Genomic DNA, 25774 nt, shown 5'->3' on the forward strand with positions numbered 1-25774 from the left:
AAACAAAAGCGTAAAAAATGTGCATAACAAATTCCATAAGAATCCAACATAAATCCCAGAGAGAAGTGAGGGGTGATAGGAGTAGGTTATATTGCGCATGTCTGACCCTGCTAAATATGACCGGTACTCCAAGCCAGCAACATCTCAAGGCATTTGATCAAAACAGGTAGGACTATTACGTATCTGTCTTGATAGTTGTTGTTTTTTTTATTCCATGACTTGCTGTTTGTTTCGCAGTTAAATAAATTAAACACAAATGGGCAGTCCTGCTGTCCGTATCTTTTGTGTTAATAGTAGGTAGCCCGCTCGTAATGCAGGTTGAATGCCAGACTGCAACCAATGTTGAATGAGCGTAGAATGACTGTCTCGCAATGTCTTGTCGCTAGCTAGCTACGGTCTGTAGCTGATTAGCTGGGTGACTACCTATCTATATCAGAATTTTATTTTTCAATAGCTATGTATGGTCGGTGCACCTTGCATGACTTGACTAGTATTAGCTATCTGTACTAGCAGATGTTAAGCTGATGTTTTTAACAATTGAATCACTGACGGTATCAGGCTAACGGGAGTAAATCGTTTAGCTAGCGCGCTAACTATTAACATTGGTAGTTTAGCTCTCTGACTGTCACCTCTGCAACGGTTAGCAAACAGCTTTTACGTTACGGCATTTGCTGAACCTTGCCAGCTTTGCATATCAGTCATTTAAGATGTTCATTATTGTTAGCCTGTATTATTGCATTGCTGTATCCTACCCTTCCATACTGGCCAGGTAATTATGCAGAGGTGTACTTACACTAGATTCTTCACCTCGTGCCATTGCGCTTTGGCAGAATGACATTCGCCTGTCATACCTTAATTCTCCTGCTAACTGGCTGGCTTAATGTACTCACGTTGGTTGTGTCGTTGGTGTCCCTTGCAGTTTGGCCCTAACCTACCGATTTCCACCACAGAAAAGGTGTGCTAAAATGTTTGTTTTCAATATTGGGTCTAGGAGAAATTTCATTATGCATAATCAGCTAACCAGCTATAGCAATCAGTCAGTATTTGGAATTGCAGCATTCTTGATAGTAACATCAACATTGTAGTCTTGTTCAGTTAAATTACTTTATCAGCTTCTGTTAACCATTGGCAGGCATTATTGTACTCTATTATTCCATTTGGAACTATAACTATTATTATTATTATTATTTCTTTGCCTAGATCAAAGGTCAGATTCTAAAATGCATGCTGGCTAAGTTACACAACATTCCCCTCCCCCCAGAATTAACATAACGTTAGGAGGGAGACTGGCCATATCCTGTCAGAAGATTTTTTTTACAAGCACAAAAATCGAATTAAGGCTAATTGTTTAATGCTACTTGACTGCAGCTAGCAAGCCCCACACGCGCACACTGCGTAGTGCACATACTGACATTCACAGCCTGGTCCGAGGGGTGACTTAGGGGCAGAGGAGGATTTGACCTAGATCAGAGATTGTTGGGATGGGGCTTTAGCATCCAGCTATGTTTATCAAATAGCTTTTGTGAAAACAAACCTGTATATTTGTTACATCATTCTCTCCCCTTCACGATTGCTGTCTGCAGAGAACATCATGGGCGGTTGACCAAAACACCCTGGACTTGTCTGTTGTGAAGAAGACAGAAGGCTACCTAGGCTTTTCTTTAACCCATCTGCCGCAGTCCCGAAACGCCTGCAGCCATGGCCGAGGAGGACTACGGCTGCTTCGTGGACTGGACCCAGATGGGGGACATGGCCAAAAGCAGCGGGCCCTCCAAACTGGACATCAAGGACCCCGTGGAGCTCAAGAAGCTGGCCAGGCAGGGGCACTGGGCTAAGAACCACAAGCTTCGCGCCCAGGTGTACCAGCAACTCATCAAGGACATTCCTTGTCGCACCGTCACCCCGGATGCCGAGGTATACCGCGACCTCATGGGTGGCGATACAGGTAAAAAATCCTCGACCGCCATCCCGCTGCCGGACTTCGTGGACGGCAGCCCTGTGCCGCCCTACTGCCTCAAGGCGGATGCTGTGACCTCCGTCCACAGGGTCATCTCCTGTCTTGCGGGGCAGTTCCCAGATATCTCTCACTGCCCGGCGCTTCCCGCCATGACCGCCCTCCTGCTGCACTACAGTGCCAACGAGGCGCAGTGCTTTGAGCACATTAGCCGTCTGCTGGCCTGCAACGAACCTGGCCGGCGCTTGATAGACCAGACCTTCCTGGCCTACGAGTCTAGCTGCTTGACCTTTGGTGACCTGGCCAACAAATACTGCCCGGCAGCCCACAAGCTAATTGTGACCACAGCGCAGGACGTGGTGGAGGTATACTCGGGCTGGCAGCGCTGGGTGCTGGGCGACCTGCCCTTCAGCCACGTGACCCGGGTACTAGATGTCTTCCTGGTAGAAGGGTACAAGGTGTTGTACCGCATTGCCCTGGCCCTGCTTAAGTTCTACCGCAAGCAGAAGGCTGGGGCTCAGCCTTTAGAAGGCCAGAAACAAGACTCTGCAGAGGTCAAGGCAGAGATCCAGGCCTTTGTCAAAGCCATCGGCTCTAGCGTCACCCCGGACAAGCTGCTGGAGAAGGCCTTCTCCATCCGCCTTTTCAGCCGCAAAGAGATCACCCTCCTGCAGCTCACCAATGAGAAGTCTCTTCAGCAGAAGGGCATCACTGTGAAACAGAAGAGGTGAGGGTGGGCTAGAAAAACACATATTCATGGAGAAGTTGTCTTCAGCTCAAATGCAGCATGTGTATTCGTTTATTGATTCCTGATTTTAGTCTGCTTTTTTTCATCTTGTAGCTGAACCTTGGACTTGCTTTTTGTTACTGATTCTGTTCTTACCTTTCTGTTCATAGTTCTCTTTTTCTGTCTAATTTTTTGTTTTGCCATCTATTTTCTGTCCACTGTCTTGGTCTGTTTTCCCCTTCACTCCTGTGTCCCTGTGTTTACTGCTCATGCTCCTCCATTCTCCTTGGCTCTGTTAGCCTGAGGTAGGTCTCAGCTCTCTGGTAACTCTTGAATTGACCTCCATTATTGATCAATTCTGTTAGGAACCAAGTCCACTCTCTGTAAACTGTCCTAATCTATAACTGACAGGGAAATCCGATTTTGGACATTGAACACATTACCACTGTCAACCCTTAGAAAATGTTTGCAGGTTTTTGCTGTTCCTCTGCACTCATGTGGAAAACATGAGGAGTAAGAATGTTTAGAAGTGCCCGACTGACTAGATCGTCCAGTGGCTTTGTTTGCAGGATCTTAATTAGGTTCTGTTGGATAAAGTCCAGTTCATGCAGAGACCCTTTTGTGTCAGGAGTTGTACAGTTACAACAACCACAATGCGCCCAGACAAGCTCAGAAAACTTCATAAGAACAGTTTCATTAGCTCAACCACATGATCCAATGTGCTGTACAAAGTGATATGATACCACTGATCGGGAGTTTTGTTTCAATGACGAAGTACTTATTTGCTTCCTGCCCTGTTACCCTTGCTAAAGACGGAATGTGCAGCTGGCTTTGAACCCGGACACCTTCTCCTCTGAGGTGGTCAGCGCCAAGGAGATGAGGGACATCTGGTCCTGGATCCCTGAACGCTTCGCCCTGTGTGAACCGCAGCTCCTCTTCACCACCTCCACCCATGGATGCAGTCTGAACAGGTACCCAGAGCCCTGTGTAATATAGTACCTACGGCAGCCATTTTACACAGGCCAACCAGTCTAACAGCAGCTACCTTACACCACCTAAGTTACCTAAGTTAAACGCCTCGGCCCTTTACACCAGAACCTAGGCAAACCGCTAGACATCACGTGTAAACAATACTGTTCCAATGCAATTCATAATCCTTTAAAAGGTTATTATTAACTGAGGCAAAGTCTTCGTTTGCCACCTCCGCTGAAGATTTTAGTTCACAACTTGAGCAGAGGTGGGTAGGCGCGCGGTCAACACCCACTTTCTTGCGTGACACCCACTTGCATGATGCTCATTAGATGAGGGTCGGAATAGTAGCCAGCTGTCCTCATTATGAGTCCTCTTCCTCAGCGCTGCTACGATTCACCTCCCCTATTCCTCTCACGCTTCAGGCAGCTCCTGAAATAATGTCCTCAAAAGATCGGGGACTGACCGCTAAGTGAAGAAAAAAGCAGGTACTGTGTCTAAATGCATAATTTATTTTTAAGAACCAAAAATATTTTGCTAGCTGGTTATAACCAAGCTACAAAATGTTAACCTGTCATTTAACAAATGTCTCAAACAAATTCAAATTTATCAGTAACATACAGTATCTCACAAGAGTACACCTCTCACATTTTTGTAAATATTTGATTATATCTTTTCATGTGGCAACACTGAAGAAATGACACTTTGCTACAATGTAAATTAGTGAGTGTGCAGCTTGTATAACAGTGTAAATGTGCTGTCCCGTCAAAAATAACACAACACACAGCCATTAATGTCTAAAACTCTGGCGACAAAAGTGAGTACACCCCTAAGTGAAAATGTCAGAATTTGGCCCGATTAGCCATTTGACTTGTTAGTGTTACAAGGTCTCACACTCCCTCATACTGGTCACTGGAAGTTCAACATGGCACCTCATGGCAAACAACTCTCTGAGGATCTAAAAAAAAATATTGTTGCTCTACATAAAGATGGCCTAGGCTATAATAAGAAGATTGGGGAAGATTGTTATACAAACTGTACACTCACTACTTTACATTGTAGCAAAGTGTCATTTCTTCAGTGTTGTCACATGAATATATATCAATTATTTGAAAAAATGTGGGGTGTACTCACTTTTGTGAGATACTGTATGTTTATAAAAAATAAGATCTTACACATCTGCCACGTGTGTGGAATTGGACTAATATGAAGACCTAATTTTGCCAGAGGAATGAAATTGCAAATATTTGGCAGTTGTTGAAATGCAATGGGGTCATATACCCAGGAATATTGTTGGTATGGCTCTATCAATTCACATTTCTCCAGTCTCACCTTTCAACTACTTACCAAAACACTGAACTTCCAATTGGCTTTTTAAACAAGGTGTTAAGAAGAAAATGTGCGGACACAAAGGTAGCCTACAGCGTTCTGTTCAGCGTCAGTAGAACTAATATAATAGGGGTGTAGTTTACCGCAGGCACTGTTCCGTGGTCAATGAGCAATGATCCTTGTTCCATATTCCCTTTCCCCTAGCACTCGTACAGCCCCATATAGGATTACACATGCATAGCTTAACGCACTCAAACATGTTGAAATTGTGGGGGACTGGATCTGTCTCGGCCGTTTCAAGCCGTTTGGCCTGATTTTGAAAGAACTTGGGTGAATGATCCATCTTGTAACAAAGACCAAGACCTTACTAAAATGATTGGCCAGACAGAGGTGCTACAGCGAGCAAAGGAATGTGGCATAAGGTGACAGCCCCCCCAATCATTTGACATAGTCATGAAATTTGGTACATGGCTCTCTCCTCCTGTGGAATAAATTTGTCTCAGGGACCCGTTTAGTACACAATAGTGATTCTCTGCCATTTACATTTTTGCTGAAAAACACTTAAATGCTACATGTCTTTGGTATCAAAGATTCCTTCCTAAACATCAGACTTACCCTGGATATCAGCATGTTGCCTGGGGAATTTATTTAGGGTGTTGTTTTAAAAAGAAATAATGGTATCCTAATTTGTGATTCACAATATGCAATCTAAATAAGTGGGAGTTCTGAGTTTTTTTTTGCACTGCCATTGTTTTAAAAAATACAAACCAGGAAATGACTCCATATAGAGAACAGCATACTTGAATGTTGGTTTTTACAGGCTTAACACTCCCAGATTATTTCCTACTAAAGGACAGCTGGTAAAGTTCAATTTACGTTTATTCAACATGCTTGTTATTGGCCTGTTCATGATTGTTAGTCATACATTTGGATTCTAAAATGGCCTAGAAAGGACCGATATGCAAACAAAACATATGTGGCATCTATGGACACAGGTCTCTAAACACAATATTAACCAGAGTACCATCTGAAACATTGGCAAATAAACATGATCTGACTTATAATACAAACGAGTCAAGGATATTTATATTGCTGCACGCTGTAACTGCTGTTTAGACTTGACATGCAAGAACATCAACCACAGTAATTATATAACACGGAATGGTTTTGTGGGGAAGGTGTTTTCTGTTGCCTTGTTTACGGGATGGGAATAGTTTGCCAGATTGTGGCCCGGTTTCAAGAATGTATTATTCTCCCAACTGTATTGGTGTATTGCTCATCAGGTGAGAAACAGGTGAGCACTATCCAAAGTACTTCACAAGGATCTTTCAGAGTCCATTTCACCCTTGCTTTTTGAATCGAAATGGGTTAATTTTCAGTGTTACATAGAAATCATTGACCTAAGTTTGACGTCAGTAGGATCATAAAAACAAAGAATGATTGTAACCTGACCGAGTGCGAAAGTGTGGAGCCATATGTACAAAAAATGTAGACTACCTGGAATGTTGCAAATTCATATGTTTCCTTTTTTTTTTTTACCTCTGTTTGATGAGGATTTGATTAAGTTAGCTTGACTTTTTCACATGCATGTCTTGACCATGTTTGTGATCTCATCTGTAAAATAGTGGTTGTCATTTCCTCTTATCCCAGGTTCTACGCTCATGTTGAAGGAAATGAACCCACTCTGCTACTCCTTCGGACCTGTGATTCTGAGGTAGGGGCTCATACGCAACACAATCCTCTTTTCTTCCCTTCTGTCTTTGCTGTGACCGGAAACCAAATAATCCATGTTCCCTATCCCCTAGCCATCAATAATTTAACATAATGCCTGAACATCACCTAAACCTAATCCCTAAACCTAACTCCTAATGCCTTAACCTAAAAGTAAACGTGTAAACTGCTTCGCATCATGTTATTTGGAGGAAAAACGTGTTTTAATCTGACGGCCAGAGTATGTACTTTAGGAAATGTTTGTGGCTTCGGGACGAGTCTGTGAACGTCCTCGCGTGGCTCAATTAAAGCCTGGATGTTAACCCCATTGAACATCTATGGGGAGATCTGAATAAAATATGATTTGTTGGGACGTCTTGTCCCCACACGTACACAGAATTGGAGCGCACTCAGAGAGAAAGAGAGACACGCACGCACACTTTTCATTGATTTCAATAAAGATGTATCATTTAATGATGTGAATATGACATCTATGAATATATTAATATATCCATCTCTGTTTTCCACTCCTGGCTCTATGCCTTTTGACATTGGCCTGTCCTTGTCTTCTCTGATGAATGCTGCTGTAATCACCTCCTTTCACCATTCCCTGTCTGGTGTTTCTAGGTATGTGGGGCCTTTCTCTCAACCGACTGGGAGGAGCGCAAGCGAGGGGGGAATAAACTCAGCTTCTTTGGGACCGGAGAATGTTTCGTCTTCAGAGTGAGTTGTTCATTTCTCCATACACTTCATCGCTCTCATCCAGGCGGATTCCACCAATGCTGTACTTTTCTGTGCTGTTTTGGGAGGAGTAGTGTGTTGGGGGTTCTTTTGGATGCGTACCGCATCAATTCTCTTTCTGATGTGGCCAGGAGTAACTAAGAGTGGACACCAGGGGGTGCCATTGACATAGTTTCTTCATCTCCTGTCAGGGTAACTCACTCCTTTATTACCCGCACAAAATGGAAAAGCATGTCCTGTCTGAAATGCTTCTATGTGATGTAGCCGACTTTAACCGATTTTAATACACTTTTAGAGGTTTTGCAGAGTGGAGCTACCCCTAGACATGTCTTAGTTTTTCAAGTCCTTTTTCATTTATTATTGAAGCGTGGTGGTGTGGATGATACACGGCTGAGTGCTCTGTCGGTACCCCGTGAACAGCGCCTCGTGCGCGCACGCTCATCGGAAACTCCTGTAACAGGAGTCTAACAGCAGCAGAGCGTCTGGTTAGCCACTCACCTGATACCACGCTACGTAAGATAGGGATCAATCCTGTCAGAAACTCGCAGGGGTGTGTGTGTGTGTGTGTGTGTGTGTGTGTGTGTGTGTGTGTGTGTGTGTGTGACAATCCCACATGTGATCACTGATTCTTAACCTGTGTTGCTGTAGCTGAAACCTGAGATGGAGAGATATGAGTGGGTGGTGATCCGGCACCCGGAGCTGGCCTCCTCCATCAAGGCCCAGAACGTTGAGGACGAGGCCCCCAGCGACGGCCAGAACCTCCCCGTGGAGAGGTCGTCCGCTGACCTCACCAACCGCCTGTCACCCTTCCTGTCGGCCCGCCACTTCCACCTCAACTCCCGGAACACCTCCATGTTCATGGCTGGGAACGTTGACTCCATCATAGTGGGTAAGTGGGAATCGGTGTGTTTCATTCATTTTTATTGATCCAACTGGTCGATGTGAGTCTTCTCAAATCAGTTAGGCTCATCGATGAGGATAGTGCAAGCTAACATCTAGGAACAGACAATCCTCTTGGCTCTCGCCTGTACCTATTACTCTCCCTATCAACCAGCCTCTTATTTAAATGGGTCAGTCAGTTTGTCCAGTGATATTACTTTCAGCTGATTTTCCTGCTTTGACGCCTGCTCCTCCGTCTCCTGCCAGGAGGAGGCGACGGCAACGCGCTGTACATCGACGGTGAGCTGAACCACGGACGCACATCTCGCTGCACCACCTTTGACAACCCGCCTCTCTGCTCTAATGAGAGCTTTCAGGTGGCCCTGCTGGAGGTGTGGGGCTTCCAGGATGCCATGGCTTCAGATAGATAAACACACATCCCTCTCCGTCCAGCAAATTCATCGAATTTCATGTGAAATTTGTATTTATTAATGTGTAACAATTTTTTTTTTTACCGATTGAATCTACAGATCTTTTTGTTGATTCTCATTGAGATTATTTCTTTTTGGTTTTTGCTGAATAGCAGCTCTGCTGTTAAAGTCTTTGTCTGGAAATATGAAATGCTGTGGTTTTATTACTATATTCACTTTATATCCACTTATTATTTTGTGCAATCAGGTTTATGCACCGAACCAACCGCCAAAATTGTATTTAGTTAGCCTGTAAGTCTTTGAACAGTCTATCCAGCTGTCATAAAACTGGGGTCTATGACTATGTATTATGCCATGTATTTGGTCTGTATTTGGTAAAGCATATTGAGTTGTTTGGTCGTTGCACTCGAAATAGCCAAGTTCAAGTAATTCGGTTGTGACAAGCTGTGCCAGGTTTTGTATTTCATCAAGCTCAGTTGTACTCCCTCTAACTACATATCTTCTATCCACCCACTATATCAGACTAACTGTGGTGCTGCTAGCAGATGTTTGTGTGAATTTAATGTTTCAGTGTATCCTAGTCCCAGGTCTGGTCATGCTGTTTCTCCTTACAATCTGCTATGGTCATTGTCATTCCAGACAATACAATTGGCTAAGAAGCACAAACAGATCTGGGATCAGGCTAGTTTCATTCGGAGGAACAAACCTGCCATAATTTTCAATAAATGAAGGAATAAATAAATGCCCAGATAACTAGATAAATCAAATAATGAGAAAGTAAATACAGAAATGCAAATAGAATGCTTTTTTTTCTACTTGTTTTTTTAATGTAGTTATTCACAATTTCAAATGATTAATTTATATATTTATGTATTAATTGACATTAATGCCAATATGCTGATGAAGGGGTGTTAATCAAACCTCTGTGAAAGATATTTAACACTTAATTTGTTGATCAATGTAAAAGCTGGTTGCATGATTGCTTTGCATGATTTTATTGGTCCAAAGAGTAACCAATAGGCGGTTACAGTAGCCCATTTCCTCCGACCAGTAGTATGTTTGCAGTCCGAATGTCCAGTGACTTGGCGGTGCTGCTGAACTTGATTCAAAGTTTGCGATGTGATGATTTGAACTGAACAACGGTGACCCAAAAGGTGTGCACCATTCCTCACCAGACATTGAGGTACGTTTGTGCTCATTTGGTGGGTGTGGTGAGGACTTTATTGATAGGTCTGGGTTTGGTGAGGTGTGGCTTGATAGGTCTGGGTTTGGTGAGGTGTGGCCTGACAAGTAATGTTGTGGTGAGGTGGGGCCTGACAAATCAGGGTTTGGTGAGGTGTGGCCTGACAAGTCAGGGTTTGGTGAGGTGGGGCCTGACAAGTCAGGGTTTGGTGAGGTGGGGCCTGACAAGTCGGGGTTTGGTGAGGTGTGGCCTGACAAGTAATGTTGTGGTGAGGTGTGGCCTGACAAGTCAGGGTTTGGTGAGGTGGGGCCTGACAAGTCAGGGTTTGGTGAGGTGGGGCCTGACAAGTCGGGGTTTGGTGAGGTGTGGCCTGACAAGTCAGGGTTTGGTGAGGTGTGGCCTGACAAGTCAGGGTTTGGTGAGGTGTGGCCTGACAAGTCAGGGTTTGGTGAGGTGTGGCCTGACAAGTCAGGGTTTGGTGAGGTGGGGCCTGACAAGTAATGTTGTGGTGAGGTGGGGCCTGACAAGTCAGGTTGTGGTGAGGTGTGGCTTGATAAGTCAGGTTTGGGCCATAGTCGCATCACGCTATAGTACACAATCACCCTCTGAGCCTTTATAGTCACACCATTTTTCCACTGCTTTAGTACCATACCATTTCAGCTATATTTAAATGTTGAATGCCATATTGAACACAACCCTGGCAAATGCCAATGAGCAACACTCCAAAACATTGAACAACCTATAGTTTTAGATAGCACCCAGTTCTGTTCACACCCCCTCATCAGATTGGAAAAAATACATACATTTATAAATTAAAGGGGAGCTATAACGTGTACATTTTTGTATCTTAGGGGTGTAGAAAGAATTATCATATTTGGTCTTAAAGAATAATTTATTTTCTTTTATAGCAGTGCGTTATATTGCAAGTGGTTTGATTGTATATTGTGCATTTACAGGTGCGCTTCAGCTTCTTTGCAGCACTTAGAACTGTTGTTACACTGCAAAATTACAGCTGTTAAAAATTTTAAACACTATTTGCGACATGCTGCAGTAATACAGCATTCTAACTGCAATCATTAATAGAAAGGCTATGAAGAACTGGATATGTGATTAACTGCGTCCAGAAATTATACACAGATTTACTCAATATAACTTTCATCGTTCTAGTGTGTTAATTTATTAATGTATTTATCTGTGTGCATTTATCTACTCATGTATTATGTATTATTGCAGGTTTGGTCCTCAATATTTTGTGTGGCTGTTGTGCGCGTCTGTTAGTTAAATGTAAATATTGTTCTTTATATATGTTTTTGGACAGTGTTGTAAGGTGAGATGAAGAACATATCCAGGTTCGTTTTAGTTACACAACTTGTGATAAGCCTGTGTGTGAGTTCTGCAGTTTTCACCCCTCTTCATTTACCCGTCCATCTCTCTTTATCCGTCCATCTAGCTACAAGAAATATCATCCAGAAAACCGTAGAGCAAGCTATTGGGCAGACATTCAACTCTATATCATAACATTTCTGTATTGTGTTGAAAGTCCTCCAGTGAAGTATCCATAATGAAAAATAACAGATGTATCATATTTGTGGAAGTAATACACTTTCAAGAAACATACATTAGTCCTTGTCGAGTTTTTCTTAAATGATTTATTAAAATGTAATGGGGGTTTTTTTGTTGTTAATTTTGCTACAGCTTGCTTGCATAACCACCCGACACACCCAGTCTGAATAGGGTTTCAATGGAAAAGGGGAGATATTAATTGAATCCTGCCTCATAAACATGTCAGATGCCTTTGCAATCAGTTGCCCTAGAACAGGGGTGTCCAAACCATTCCACAGAGGGCCGTGTGTTTGCAGGTTTTTGCTCTCTCCTTGTACTTGATTGACTAATTAGGTTACTAATTGGTTAGTTTCTACCCTCACCTGGTTGTGTAGGTATGAACTGGAAACCAATGTATAGGAAAAACCAAAAACCCGCAGACACACAGCCCTCCATGGAATGGTTTAGACACCCCTGTGGTAAGAATTCCGAGGCAATTGAAGAGATTAGGCCATGTCAAAGTCCACTGTATTCTCAGTGATCCTCGTGCTTTTTAACATTTAATCAGGACAGGCCTTCCTCTTTGGCTGACTGGGCAGTGGCCACACGGCCTTCCGATCAGAACTTTGTACCCAACTTGTATTCATTACATTTTATTTAGGCTTTCGACCTATTGACATGAAGTAATAGAATTATTCCAGGTGTAATTTCAAAATTGTATTGCTTGTTGCACAGACGTTATTCTCTTTGTTATGTAAGGCCTGACCTTACATTTAAATGTAGCCTTCCTTTGCATGGCATATAGGCGTATCTGACACACAGCGTATGGTCAAGAGGTTATATTTCCCTTTTCACACATTAATAATACCAGTCAGACGGCTCCTGAGAAATCTTGGGTTTTCCAACTGGTATTTTAAGTATTACATTTGTTAACAACATGCCTGTTGTCACCCAATAATTGTCACTAACCCATACTCTATCACAAATTGGATTATGAATCTCTCAGTATTGATCATGTGGTGATTTATGCAAGCCTATCAAATAATACAATGGAAGATTAATATTATTGGTAACAAACAAGGTAATCATAGGACTGACAGTTAATTCATCTATTTTCAGTTTTCACTTCTCTTGTGTAGACTGTCACAGCTATCTACTGTCTGGAAAATAAGATGTGTGGAAATGAGTCAGATGATTGTTACTCATAAATATGAACCAGAGTGACAGCATTATAAACAGTTCACTAGCCTGTGCTGTAGATCTAGGCTAGGCTTATGATATGATCCAATTACTTCTTCATCTAAAATGTTAATATTATTAGGTTTAACATGAAGTGGGTATTGACAATTCCAAAGGGACCAAGGTACTGTATATGAAAAAATGAAGAATCCACTTGGGATAAAAGAGCAATTACAGATGCTCTTTAGTGCTTCATCTAATACTCCACCATACAACATTAAACATTGTTTTAACAGCTTTCTATTCAAATACATGGAAACATTTTAAACCATCATCCTATACAAAACACATCACAATACATTCCTTTTCAACGTCTAAAACAATTCCAGCAGTAAAGGGTAGAGTAAGTACTCTTTAAGTCCTCAAAGTGGCATTGACTCGTTCTTGCCGAAGCCGTGCTGTTCGTTCAGGAATCTCACCCTGCTAATCGCACGTGCAGCCGCTATTTTTAGCCCCACTGGGTGTTGGTCAGGTGCAGATACTGGAATTCATGCTTTCCAGCATCAACTTAACAGTGAAGATGGATAAAATGCTGAACTATTTAACCCTTTACGTGGGGTGTTGCACAGGTTCCTCCATTGACTGGATGATGGATTAACGTAGAAGCAGAGGGCTCCGTCAGATATTGGTTTTGACTCAGAGAAGAGAGAACTGTGTTGCAGTTGTTTCCGCTTTCATGAAGGCCTTTGGTCAATTACGAATTCCTGATACTGTTTTGTTAACTGATAACATATACCTCGTATAACCAGTCCCTATTCAAGACAGATGTTAAGCAGAATGAAAAACCAAGGTAACATACTGCAGCATACTGTATAGATGCATTGAAATGCACTCTACAGATTAAAACCCTCTTGTCACTAAGTGGTGTGAATACAGTAAACAATTTCTTCAAAGGATTACATCTAGTAGATTTGAATTCAGGGACATTATGTTTGACATATTTCGTCCTGAAATGTGATTGATTTCCCCTGCCCCCAGTGGAATCATAGGTTTTTATGATGGATATTTTTTGGGTGACATTCTCACACAAGTCCAGCATTTCTGGGCCAAATGCCAAACCTGCTAAGCTTAACTCAGCTACTTGCTTTTAATAGATACTAGGTAAATCTTTTTCGGGGGTAGAGCTCACGAGGGTTAAAGTCCTGAAATTACCTCTCTCTTAATAGTTTTAATGATCTAAATACGCACATTGTTTCTGTGCAAGTTCATCCTCCCAATAAAAAGCATTTGCTACACAATGACATTATGACCCCTCAGCTCCTGCCCCTAACATTACACAATGTTTTATGTATAGGGATTTGGGGACCCTAAGCAAAATTTGATTCAGGGCCCCCTCCCCTAGTGGTTGGGGGCTCCCTAATGGTCAGGTGCCCTAAGTGACCGCCTTTGTTGCTTATGCTTACAACCGGCCCTGGTTGTAGCACCTTATGCCATGCCATATATTGCATTAACTTATAAAATCCTCTGAGATCTATACATAAGCCTAGGGTAACAGTCACTCTGAATCATGCCCTTGTGAAGATGTTTCACATTTCCCTATTTTGTGAGTTCCCCCATCCATGAAGACCAACAGCAGAGCACCATGACTTTTTGTATAGTCTCTACTGCCAGAGACCACATCAAGCTGGATGAAAATGTACCTACCTGTCATCATTTACAGACACACATGCGTTCATTGTCCTGAACAGGGAGCTGAGAACGCATCACAGATGGGCTATCATGATCGGGATAAGCCTGCCACAATTGAGAATGCTAACTCAAACTCCCTCCTCAAACATGAGGATCCTGGATCAATACCTATTTAGTAACCAGAGAGAAGGAAAACCAGAGTACTAGTTATCTCCATTCAAGTGTGACCTTTGTTGTGTTTTTCATGCATCATCTTGTGTTTGATCATTACTGTCCCCCTCTCACTTTGGTCAATCACAGTTCCAAAAATTCTGTAAATATGTACATCTACTGTAAATGTATAGGACACCCACCAATCTCAAATGTTCACCCACTGTATATAAATGCATTTGACCTGTACATAGATGTTGTGTCTCTGTTTGTTGTCTACCACTTGGCAGCTCCATTACAACAAGTAAGATTCTCTGACATTTGTTCATTTAGATTTGCCTTGTGTGTACTGACTGGTAGCACAAAACTATATATCTCTCTGAAACCTTATGATCAGTGAGCTTTAAATGTGACATCTAGGAAGGGCTATAGTAAAATAAAAATGAAGAAGGCAAACTAGAGACAGAGGCTTGTGATGCTGCAGGAGAAATAACATCATGGGCGAAATGGCTTTGCAGTGGCATAGTGGGGGAGGGGTGCATCCGATGTAGAGGGGAGGATGGAAGGACGGAGAAATGGGGGAGGGAGAGGGGACTGCACAATCGCTCTCTGACTCATGCACAGCGTCACTCCCGTGTCTCTGAGCCTGCGCTTGCTGGGAGCAATTTACAGTGGGGATTCTCGGTTCCCTCCCCCAGAACACAACCTCTCACACTCAAGCTCCACATCACAGCTTACTGTAAATGACCCTTTTCTGCATAGTGTCCGGTGAAACAATCTCACATTTTTGTGACTTCATCTTTGATTAGTGTTTTTGAATCACAAGCAAAATACATAAGAATGCATGATTCCAAATGTAGTATGTCTGCTTTGGAATGTAGTCACTCAAAGGCTATTGTTAATTAAAGTAAAACGCATTGAGACTAAAGTCAAAAAAGCATATTGTTAATAAATAGTTATTCATTTTTAAGGAGAAAAGCAAACCTTTTTTAATAAATAGCGATTTATTTTCAGGGGAAAAGGCAACACCTTATAAAATCTAGAGCATCTCCCACTCATTCCATAACTCAATCCATAATTTCATCCCTGATTCATGAGGTAGAATGTCTAGGATATCAAAGGAAAAGCCTGCAGCGGACCGCACCAAAAGAAACAGAAATAGGGGATGACCTTCAAAAAACAAAATACAGACTCTTGAGATAAACCAATTATTTTCGATGGCTTGAGCAAAACATTCATTAAATTTGTTATCTGAAATTTAAATTGCGTTTAATATGCTGTAGAAAATCATTATAAAAATGTATTGTGTGCGCCTCCCCTAAACTGTCGATGGTGGGTTTTATCCATATGGCCAGTCAGGTGATATTTTCCGCTTCGCCATTTTGTGCTCCTGTTTCTACGCCGGGTATTTATCTGAAGATTCGTGACTAGTCCATTTACATTGCTAGCTAGTTAGCTAGGTGGTCTTAAACGTTTCCCAGTTTACAGCGTAAGACAGTGGCCTTGGATAGGTTTAGTAGCTAAGCCGTTAAGGGAAACATAGCAATAACCGTTTTGTATTTAGTATTTTTTTTTACTGTGTGAGAAAGAATGTCGTCCGAAAGCCCCGAATACTCTCCATTCTTCGCAGTGATGGGTGCCTCTGCGGCTATGGTTTTCAGCGGTAACTATCACAGTTTAATTCATATCTCTATGTTTCATTAAATCATATTTGTGTACCTGTAATTTGAACAGCATATTCCAGTTAATTTGAACAAGTGCCTGAAACCAGCTAGCTAACGCTAGCCCAGAAAGCTGTCAGGAACGAGCTATTGTAACTACACCACAGATTGCTGATAGTTTATCCAAGCGAGCTGCTAGCTAGCTAGCTATTATCTTACTAGCTAGCTAACTACCTAGTACTAGTGTATATCCGTTCATCCATAATTTGAATCTGCGTAGCAAATTTCTGCGCTAACTTTTCGCAAATTGTGTCGTTTTCTTATGCTCGATTTTGTAAAAAATTATAACTTTTCTATATCTATTTGCTGTCTTTCATACTTCGCTACTGTAGTTAGCCAAATAACTAACGCTGTTAGCTAATCAACATGACAAGAGGATGGAGTGGAGCACGAAGAGATTTTAGGAAGGATCGTTCATAAGTCAGGTGTTTCACAAAGCTCCGTCATTGTATTACTACCAAACAGTCTCAAATCAATGTACGTTGATTGCGTCGATTCTTACAATTATTTGAGTCGCTTTTCACGAGTTGCGAGATTCGCCACGGCACAACACAGGTTTGAGTGTAACCACGGTTTGATCTAAACTTTCATTTTAACATGATATAACTGAGACCGTGAATAGTATCGGCAAACATTGGTTATGGATGTGTGGTTAACCACAAGGAGGACATGCTCCAAGTATTAGTAACCCAAATGGAAAGCCGTGGCTTGATTCACGTCATAACGATCTAAATTCTGGTTCTAATGCTGTTGCATAGAAATTGAGCACTTTTGGACCAATTGATGTGCATAGCATATATCCCCAAAGATGACTACAAATAAACCGCTGTAGAGATTCTTGAATTTTGCAAGTGACTTTTACGTAGCTACATCATAAAATCACATGACAATCACATGATAAGTCTTGTGATTTGGAATGTCCCAAGTAGCCAATGATTAAGGAAGTGCCAGGACTATGAAGATAAGCTAGTTCCCCTAAAGCATAATACCTATATAAGATCTAACCACGTTTATGATACATTTGCTTAGAAGTCTAATTGAATTAGCTACCCTGTCCCATATTGCACCCTACATGGTTTGGAGTAATAGTTTGATCTGACCATTTCAAAAGTTGCTGTTTCCTTTATTTCACAATGAATACGGAACTGCCTTTAATCCACAGCCCCTGTAGTCTTTAAGCATGGTTAAGGTTGCAAGAGTCAAAGCCGGTTGGAGACAAACAGAATGTAATAGGAAATCGACTGGCTTGTAATCGTAGTTATAGAAGGCGTGACCTGCTGGTGATATTGAGTCATGTAACTACTACCTGTAGCTGAAGGGTACCATTGGACTCGCCTGTGTGGTGATGGGGTGCTGGCAGTCTGTCTTATTGCGTATTAGGCCTAAATGGTTAGGAGGCTGGCTGACTCTGCAATTTAAAGCCAACCTATGTTAATTTCTGAGGGGAAAATGTTGTCCTTTCTGTGTTTATTATCAATGGAACTTAATTCTAGCCTAATTCTAGTTCATTCTGCTTTGCAATTGAAAGGCCGTGGAAAACGCATCTGTTACAACCTGTGGAGGTAGGTCAGCCTCAGCTGTCCTCCTGTAATGAAAACCGTTAAATGCATTACCTAATGGGACTTTTATAATACCCAATATGTGTAGGTGTGGTTGCATAGCAGCATGAGGCTAACCTAGCTGAATCACTATACATGTTGCATGCTCAGTCTGCGCTCATGTAGATAGTGCTAGCACAAGGCAGTGCGGGTGGCTAGCAGTGGGAGGGATCTGACAGATGGGAATTAGCCAGCTTGGATGGCTGCTGGTGGGTGGTGTTAGGCCCTGGCTAGAGGGGGCTGACCAAGGACACCGGTGGTGGAGAGGAGGACGATTCAGGCCCAGCAGATTTAAGTGTCTTATAGGGTTTCTTACTGGAGTCTGCTGTCTTATGTCACCACACAACTGCCGCTACCATACTTGGGATTAAGAAATAGTATGTAAATTGCCTGTGTATTTGGAGGGGATGTGGGGTGCGTTAGCTTTTGTAAATCTTCGCTTTTTTTTAACTGCAGACCGTCCAAAAATCTGCGTTTTTATATTGAAAGGCAGCACTGTTACTATGTTGGTCGTTTTTTGTGATGTTTCGTGCAGCTTTTTCATCCAATCAAATAAATGAAAGTAAAACATTAGGCAGGAAGCAGCTGCACTTCTGTCAGCAGAAACAGCAGTGCAGCACTGGCTAGCCACACCAAACATATATTTCACCTGAAAGAGCGTGTAGGTTTCTGTGGTGATGATTAATGGTCATAAAATTCTTATGTTGCCATTATTTCACCTTTTATTTAACCAGAGAAGGCTCATTGAGAATACAAATCTCATTTTCAAGAGCATCTTGGCCAAGATTGGCAGCAGCAAATCATTATACGTAAGAATTACAGAGAACGCAATACCGCTTTAGACGCTTTCAGTACAATTCCACTTAGCCTAATCCACCCTGGAGCAGCTAATACTATTCCGATTTCGTTCTGTCAGGAAAGAGGAGGAGCGGACAAGTTGTTTTATTCTTTAAATTCAGTCTTGTGAACGTTAGAGGCAGTATTCTCCAGTGCCCATTAAAAATTTTAACTATTCATTAATGTATGCTTATGTCTTATTTATTCAACGGACTGTTTCAGTTTCCCAAAATATTGGTTATACCTTTCACTGGAAACTACAGTATTTTCATGAATAGCCTTGCATGCATAGCGTAATCTGTATGTGTGGGTACTGTTCTGGACCTCCTGATACAATATTATCACGATGCTTAAGCGTGATACGATGTATTGCAATTTTTCTAGGCTGTGTGCATGTGTATTGTTAAAAAAAAGAGATCACAGCATAAAATTGTTATATATTATTTCATGTTTTTAGCGGAGTTTGATGTTGCTTACACATTTCTTGCCAAATGTCGCATAGGGAACATAAAAATGCGCTTTGATCAGTCATCATGTTTATAAAATCCATATTAAGATGGAGAACAAGCTTTGATGGAAGACTATTGGCCTTGTGGTGCCAGACAGCCAACTGACGTGTTGAAGAAAAAACGAGATACAGCTAAGACGCTCACATATCGTCCTCACTTTGAGGGCACAGCAGTGACGTCCGCTCCTCGTGGCTCATCGCGGGCTGAGCTGGCATCGCATCGACTGCGTAGTGGTATTTGGGCTGTTGTGTCTACAGCCTCTACCGCTGGAGGGTTGGCTGTTCTGGGGCTGCCTGGCTCTGGCGCTCCATACGGATGTCCTTGAATGGCGATGGCTGACCTAATGTACGGCACATCAGAGGTGCCCATCCCGCTAACCGCGCGGGCTACTACACACCGCTGGAGGAGACGCTTGGCTTTACTTGGGAATTAATACAGCATGTTATTTTGCCCAATGTAATGGCACATGCATTATTTAATGTTTTCGCAGCCACATCGTTAAACTGTACGAGTATAGGGAAGGTTCTGAAGAGATTATTTCAGACATCTAATAGCCTGCCGTTGTTTAGCTTCCTCGTTTTGTAACTGAGGGACTGCGTCCTCCTATTTCTGTCTAAGGAGTCATCTTGATTTATCGTCTAATTCTGTGCATATCATTGTTGCAAGACTGCTCAAGTGGCGTATTTTCCATCAGTTGGTTCAGTAGATTTAGGTAGCTTTATATTTTGGCTTTAACACTGTGCAGCAAGTATGCTAAATTCTCCTATTGACTGTTTGAAAGCCACACAAACTGATAAGCCCAGAAGTAGCTCACCTCTAGTTTTCTGTCTATAGACATAACTGAGGGACTGTTAACTCAAATGGTTCAATTAAATGGACCAATATGTTTTCTTACCTCTTAGGCAGCGGAAATGGGCATTGTTTTTGCGGAACACATGTAAATGGCTTTGGCCTTGTGCAATATCCTTGGCTTCCTTGCAATATTATCCATGACCGTTTCATCAAGGTGGTGCGCTGTGTAGTACCACAAGTTGGCGATGTGTTAAATTCAAGGACCGATAAGTCTTTTGGTGTTTGAGCATTTTCACACCTATTGGCCCTCCCAGCGGAGTCTGTGTCCAATAACTTTAATGAATATTCTGCTATGAGGGGAAAAAAGGAAAAGAATTAAAGCTCTTTACCTCAGCAGAGGATTAGGATTAGAGCACGGGGGTTCATCCTCCTATGCTGTCCACCACTGCAATCGTCAAACATCTATTCTTTAGAGAATAAAGCCATGATCAGAACCATGTCTTCACTAACCTTTACATGCTCCGCGTCACATTGCTACTCGCACTGTAGCACTGGGCCCATCGCAAAAAACGTTTGGCCACGGTACTGGCATTGCCTTCAGTTTCACTCCAAATGGGTCTCCCTACCAAACAGGATGCTAGTGAGTTACGGTCACTGTGGATCCATCCATTGGTGTTGGGTTGGCAGTGGGTGTGCACGAGGACCAGCCCTTAGGAGCGTTATTCATTGTGCTTCCACGTGGAAGTCCTCTAACATGAATAAAAGACCTCATCAGGTCACAGTGAGAGCCCATTTTTTGAGGGGGTTGTGGCTGTTTATCCATTCACATCAGTGATCCAAATGTAGCCCAGGTGATGGATGAGAGAAATCATTGTTTTCTGTTCTGTGATTAGGGAATTACTTTTAGATGTGCAGCTGCCTTTGGAAGTAGTATTTATTTGGTCTTTGAGGGGCTGCTGTAACGTCAAGCACTTCTGGACAGACTTCCCACCGATAACAGATTGTGAGGCTCTTTTTTAAAATATTTTTATTTTTAAACAATCCAGACATTTCATGGGAAAGGACACCAACCTTCATTGAATGTATATGGTCTTGGTACTACTGTCTTAGAAATGTACTTGTGTGCATCGCTAAGCCTGACTGCACATTCTATCTATTTTCAGTACAACGGTGTGACAAGGTCAAAGCAGAGCTAGGGGTTTAATCAAACGTAGATCCAGAAAGCGCCCAGTCAGTCAATATGAAACTCCGGGGCCAAACTGCTTCCCTGTGTGACCGAAGTGATTGGATCACACTTGGACTGCTTTGGTTTTGGTAAAAGTAGGAAGGAGGAGAGAGGAAGTTAGGCCTGACGGACGGGTGGCTTCCATGTGCACTTCCTCTCCAGCCATCTGTCACAGAGTTTCAGAGACCCCTCCTTCATTCAGGCTGTATGAGATGCCTTCAGGCTGTAGGCAAAGGGACGCATCACCACGTTTTCAACCCCTGCCAACTGCATGACTAACTGCCTGTAAAGCAAGGAGTCGTTGGCTATTACCTTGTCTTCGACTGCTTTCAACACAAGTTGACCTCAGTATTTGTCATTACGTGATGCTAATTTTAAAGGGCGTAATTGAATTATTCTATGTGCAGTGTTTTCAAACTGATGTGTAGTCATCTTGGAATGTTCAAGCCTTTCGGGTTTTTAAGAAACCTATTTTTCAGCCTATTGTGCCAAAGCTTTGTCAGACCCTGTCCTATAAACGCTGCACACACGAGGACTCCCCTGGCAGAGAATCCTGGGTAAGATGATTCCCCCTTTACTCTGGTGAATGGAGGCTGGTGGCCAATCAGCAGCATCATTGACCCACTACCCACAATAACAGCCAGTCTGGGTTTTGTAGTTCTGTGGTCCCTGCATTTGTATAAATGACCACTGATACCTGAATACGTTAGGGGTACACATCTACAAGGGCCAGAGTCTACTGGTTTTCTGTTCTCCCACATCATTAATTGCACCCACCAGGTGTTACAGGTGTAAATAAGATTAGAGGGTTGCAATGAACAGAGTGGAACTGGCTTAATGGTCCAGAGATCAGTGTGAGGAGTCTAGATAGTCAGTGTATTTGGTTTTGTCATGTTGGCTTGGTTAACGCCAACTCATTTGAGCCACTTTCTGCCGGGCTAGGTCTGTTTGATCAGGAGACAACCGAGTAGCTGTATCACAAGCCTTCTCGGCACTCCCACAGGCCTTCTTGGTCGAGAGGAGAACATGCCGACACGCCCCAGCAACACACAAAACGACCCGGTCCGGTGTCGCCCCGTTTGCACAATGCTAAGGGTAGAGCAGCACCGATGCAGGCGGCGTCAGATGCTCCGGTCAGCCGCTGCCGTCTCGGGGCTGTCCGGTTGCCACGCTCTCGCCCGCTGTTTAGAGAACGCGTGCCACTCGTGCTCCGCTGACGTGGGCTGGAAATCTCATCAGACAATCTCCTGCCTCTGAGCCACGACCCCCTCTTCTCTGACAGGCACTATCAGGTATCCGGAGAGACGATTCGGGTTACGAAACATTTCCAATTCTGCAATTAGACGCTCCATTACTGAGCTAATAATGCTAATTGGGCTTTTATTGAAAAGGCGCGTGGCAGTCGCATTGTCGCGCTACAGAGTCACCTGGGCAGCTCGTGTTTTCAGCCCTCGCATATAGACCAGACCTGTCGCCATCCTCTGCTATTTAAAACGTCTGTATTTTTAACAGGCTCGGGCTATATTTAGACACACTGTTCTGGTAATGGTCTGTAGTCTCTTGCTTTCCAGTCTTTGTTCTCTACTAGAGTTGACATGTATTTTTTTCTCAATAGTTCCGCCCCGGTTGACATGCCCATCCTGCAGACGTTGGCATCATGTGACATGGTCATTGGCTGTATGCCTCCTGATTTTTCTTTATGCCCAGTCGATGTGCCGACTGTGAATTCTATCTTCAATTGAGTTAGAGGGACCCGTGTCTAGTTAAAGCAGGCTTATGTGAAATCCGTTGGTTCTGTTTCTTTAAGTGCTGTTCTGTCATTGGACGGTGTGTCTGGTTGGCGGTGCTGGTTGTCCCTCCTGGGCTGCTGCTCGTACTGCTGGTTGCCTCCAGAGGGGTGTGGCTTCCTGCTGTCCTCTGACGTCAGCAGCATCCAGTATGAAAAGACTTATGAGTGTTCTTCCGGCAGGGAGTAGTAATAAAAGAAGAGATCCTGAAGAACTGGCACAGCCGGGATGAAAACCCTCATCCCGATTGAAGCTGTGATGTGAAATGACACCTTAGTGTTCCACACACCGTAGTGGTATAAGGGGAGAACCGCAGTTGAGCACGTTTTGTGGTTGGGTAATGGGAGTGAAACTGAATGCATGCAATATCTTGGTACACAAGCTGAATTTCCCAACTGGGTTGACCTGCTATGAGGAACAGAATCTGAGTTGAGTTTCATTTGCAAATACTGGATTTCAGTTCCTGGCATGTTGCTCCACTCAGTATTTTACTCGATTTGTAAATCGATCTAATCACAGATTTCGAGAACACTATAACACATCTGTAGTACAGGGCTGCTCTTCACTATTTAGAAAGTCAGGTCACACGCTTCCTTAGTGGTGGTAGTCTGGTTAGATATTTACATTCCCCCATGGTAACACATCCCTAACTCTCTTTCTTGTGAGTGGAGAGAAAATGTCGCCAGTTTCAATTCAAGCTACTAAGTTGACACTGGCACGACAGTGTGCATACTGCCAAAGCGTATCGGAGCGCACATTCCTTCACAATAGAACATTATTAAACCAACAACAGGGATCATTAAAAGAACACAGCTTATTTCTAGCAGTCCCAAAAGACTAGCCATTTTGCCCTGTCGTGTGTGTCCGTATGATGCCCAGTTAAGTCATTGGGAGCCCTCTGGTGCTCGAGGCGCCTGGTAACAAAATGTTGTAAAAAAATTGCAGTTGATCAATGAACAATGTGATACTGCTCATGCATTTCAAGCCATTTTTGGGGTTGTTGATTTGAAGCAGAAGGCTGAAAACCAGACTGAGTAAAATAAAACGTTGTGTGTTCTGACCATTGAGCATTTCTGACCCTGGTACCCTGTGGATCTAAGTCTCTCTCTCCCCCCCCCCCCCCCTCTTGTCCCCCAGCCTTGGGAGCGGCCTACGGCACGGCTAAGAGTGGCACGGGGATCGCTGCCATGTCCGTGATGAGGCCGGAGCTCATCATGAAGTCCATCATCCCCGTGGTCATGGCGGGTATCATAGCCATCTACGGCCTGGTCGTAGCCGTCCTCATCGCCAACAACATCTCAGAGAAGGTCACCCTCTACAAGTGAGTCTGACCCCTCTTGCGTCCATTCATTCTGAGAAACGGGCTCCATTTCATTAGCGTTTCTCTGCCCTTAAAAACCGGGAAGCTAGGAGCTTCCAGCTGGCTCTGCGGATCGCTGGTCATCAGTCCCTGAAGCCAAATATTGACATCAGAGGTCAATATACCACGGACATGGCTGTCGCCCCGATTTCAGTTACTGTCTGTAATGGAAAATGAGCTGTTTTTATTGTCTTTGTTTATTTTGGTTCAAATGGAAACAGTGCTGACTGGTCCCGTTGTAATCCTGTCTGTGCTGTAGGAGTTTCCTCCACCTAGGTGCCGGCCTCAGTGTGGGGCTGAGTGGGCTGGCAGCCGGCTTTGCCATCGGCATCGTGGGCGACGCGGGCGTCAGGGGCACGGCCCAGCAGCCCCGGCTCTTCGTGGGCATGATCCTCATCTTGATCTTCGCAGAGGTCCTAGGGCTCTACGGCCTCATCGTGGCCCTTATCCTGTCCACGAAATAGAACCACTGGCCTCTCCGCCCAAATGTCCTTTATGTTGCTGCTGGAGAAAAAAGTGTAAAACAGGATATAAAAAAAAAAGAAAAGTGACATAAGTCAAAGAAAAAAAAACAAGTGACAAACGTGGAAAATAATTATATAATTAAGAATGGCTCCGTAAATGGTCTTATCTCTACAATGTGTACAGTCGTCCCGATTTGATAGTCAAACTTGTAAATGCGCAATGTAGTGATTCGTCTGTCTTGTGTGTGTGCGTGTGTGTGTTACAATGTGTGAAGACCCCCTAACCACACTGATTTTCCGGCCAGGCACGCCAGGTTTTCGGCAGGTCTCTGCCTCTGGTCCTAAAGAGCTGACCCTGGGCCACACTGCTTTGACTCCTCCAGCATTGATTTTGGAGTTCACACGATTTCTGCATTAATGTCTATGAGGATCTATTTGTAAAGACGGGAAAAATATATATATATGGACTTTTTTTTGTTGTTTTTTTCCACTGATTTTATTTATAAAGAATTGTTCGATGAATCTGTTTTAAATGGAGCATCTTTAATTCCCCATGATATATATACAGGCATACATCAGTATCTATATATGGATAGATTTAATGCACCGTGGGTTACTTGTGATAAGTGGTTGGAATTCCTCTGGATGTATTACTTGGTTTAAATTTAAGATTGCCTTTAGTGTGTGGCCGGTTGAGTGGGACTTGTATCAGTGTATTTTAATGATAAAACATTCTTGAGACACTTCAATGTTTTCCTGTAGTACCGCTGTTTTATTGCATTAAACGTGTGTGTGCCCGGTGTTGGGTATCACAAGTGTAATTTCCAAAATGTCAACTCTCCAGTTTCTTCATTCTAAGTTCTGTGTGTAAATGCATTTTCGCCATGCACCTTTTTCATTAAAAGCATGGACTCACGGTTTCCGGTTAAACACCTTGTACTTTGCTGTATGCACTGTAACAGTGGAATAAAATAGGGGGCCACGTTCCTTTGGAGTAG

The 25774-nt window shown here is 43.1% G+C and overlaps 2 protein-coding genes across 7 annotated transcripts; both read left to right on the forward strand.

Annotated features, from left to right (window-relative positions):
• The first annotated feature begins 56 nt into the window (after positions 1 to 56).
• tbc1d24 (TBC1 domain family, member 24) lies at positions 57 to 11540 on the forward strand. 6 transcript variants are annotated; one of them, XR_004575770.1, is made up of 8 exons: positions 57 to 166; positions 1584 to 2681; positions 3494 to 3652; positions 6630 to 6693; positions 7317 to 7412; positions 8079 to 8319; positions 8577 to 10166; positions 10197 to 11540. XR_004575770.1 is itself a non-coding variant. In XM_010905090.4 (7 exons), the coding sequence occupies exons 2-7, from the start codon at positions 1699 to 1701 to the stop codon at positions 8738 to 8740; spliced, it is 1707 nt and encodes a 568-aa protein (XP_010903392.1). In that variant the 5' UTR covers positions 57 to 166; positions 1584 to 1698; the 3' UTR covers positions 8741 to 11540. The 6 variants fall into 6 exon arrangements, 1 of the variants encoding a protein (XP_010903392.1); XR_004575772.1 differs by having other exon boundaries at positions 8577 to 10076; XR_004575771.1 differs by having other exon boundaries at positions 8577 to 10046; positions 10077 to 11540.
• Positions 11541 to 15848: 4308 nt separating this feature from the next.
• atp6v0cb (ATPase H+ transporting V0 subunit cb) lies at positions 15849 to 25696 on the forward strand. Its single transcript, XM_010905057.3, has 3 exons — positions 15849 to 16146; positions 24090 to 24273; positions 24572 to 25696. Exons 1-3 carry the CDS (start codon positions 16074 to 16076, stop codon positions 24774 to 24776), a joined length of 462 nt encoding a protein of 153 aa, XP_010903359.1. The 5' UTR covers positions 15849 to 16073; the 3' UTR covers positions 24777 to 25696.
• Positions 25697 to 25774: the final 78 nt, after the last annotated feature.

Source organism: Esox lucius, chromosome 5 (assembly GCF_011004845.1).
Source record: "Esox lucius isolate fEsoLuc1 chromosome 5, fEsoLuc1.pri, whole genome shotgun sequence".
In the NCBI taxonomy this organism is placed as follows: domain Eukaryota; kingdom Metazoa; phylum Chordata; class Actinopteri; order Esociformes; family Esocidae; genus Esox; species Esox lucius.

Bases quoted from the DNA above. Each gene is read 5' to 3' on its own strand.
- tbc1d24 (XM_010905090.4), top strand. From the start codon at position 1,699: ATGGCCGAGGAGGACTACGGCTGCTTCGTGGACTGGACCCAGATGGGG. The intron at 2,682-3,493 runs GTGAGGGTGGGC...CCCTTGCTAAAG, and splicing joins ATCACTGTGAAACAGAAGAG to ACGGAATGTGCAGCTGGCTT. The intron at 7,413-8,078 runs GTGAGTTGTTCA...GTGTTGCTGTAG, and splicing joins GAGAATGTTTCGTCTTCAGA to CTGAAACCTGAGATGGAGAG.
- atp6v0cb (XM_010905057.3), top strand. From the start codon at position 16,074: ATGTCGTCCGAAAGCCCCGAATACTCTCCATTCTTCGCAGTGATGGGT. The intron at 16,147-24,089 runs GTAACTATCACA...CTTGTCCCCCAG, and splicing joins TGCGGCTATGGTTTTCAGCG to CCTTGGGAGCGGCCTACGGC. The intron at 24,274-24,571 runs GTGAGTCTGACC...TCTGTGCTGTAG, and splicing joins GAGAAGGTCACCCTCTACAA to GAGTTTCCTCCACCTAGGTG.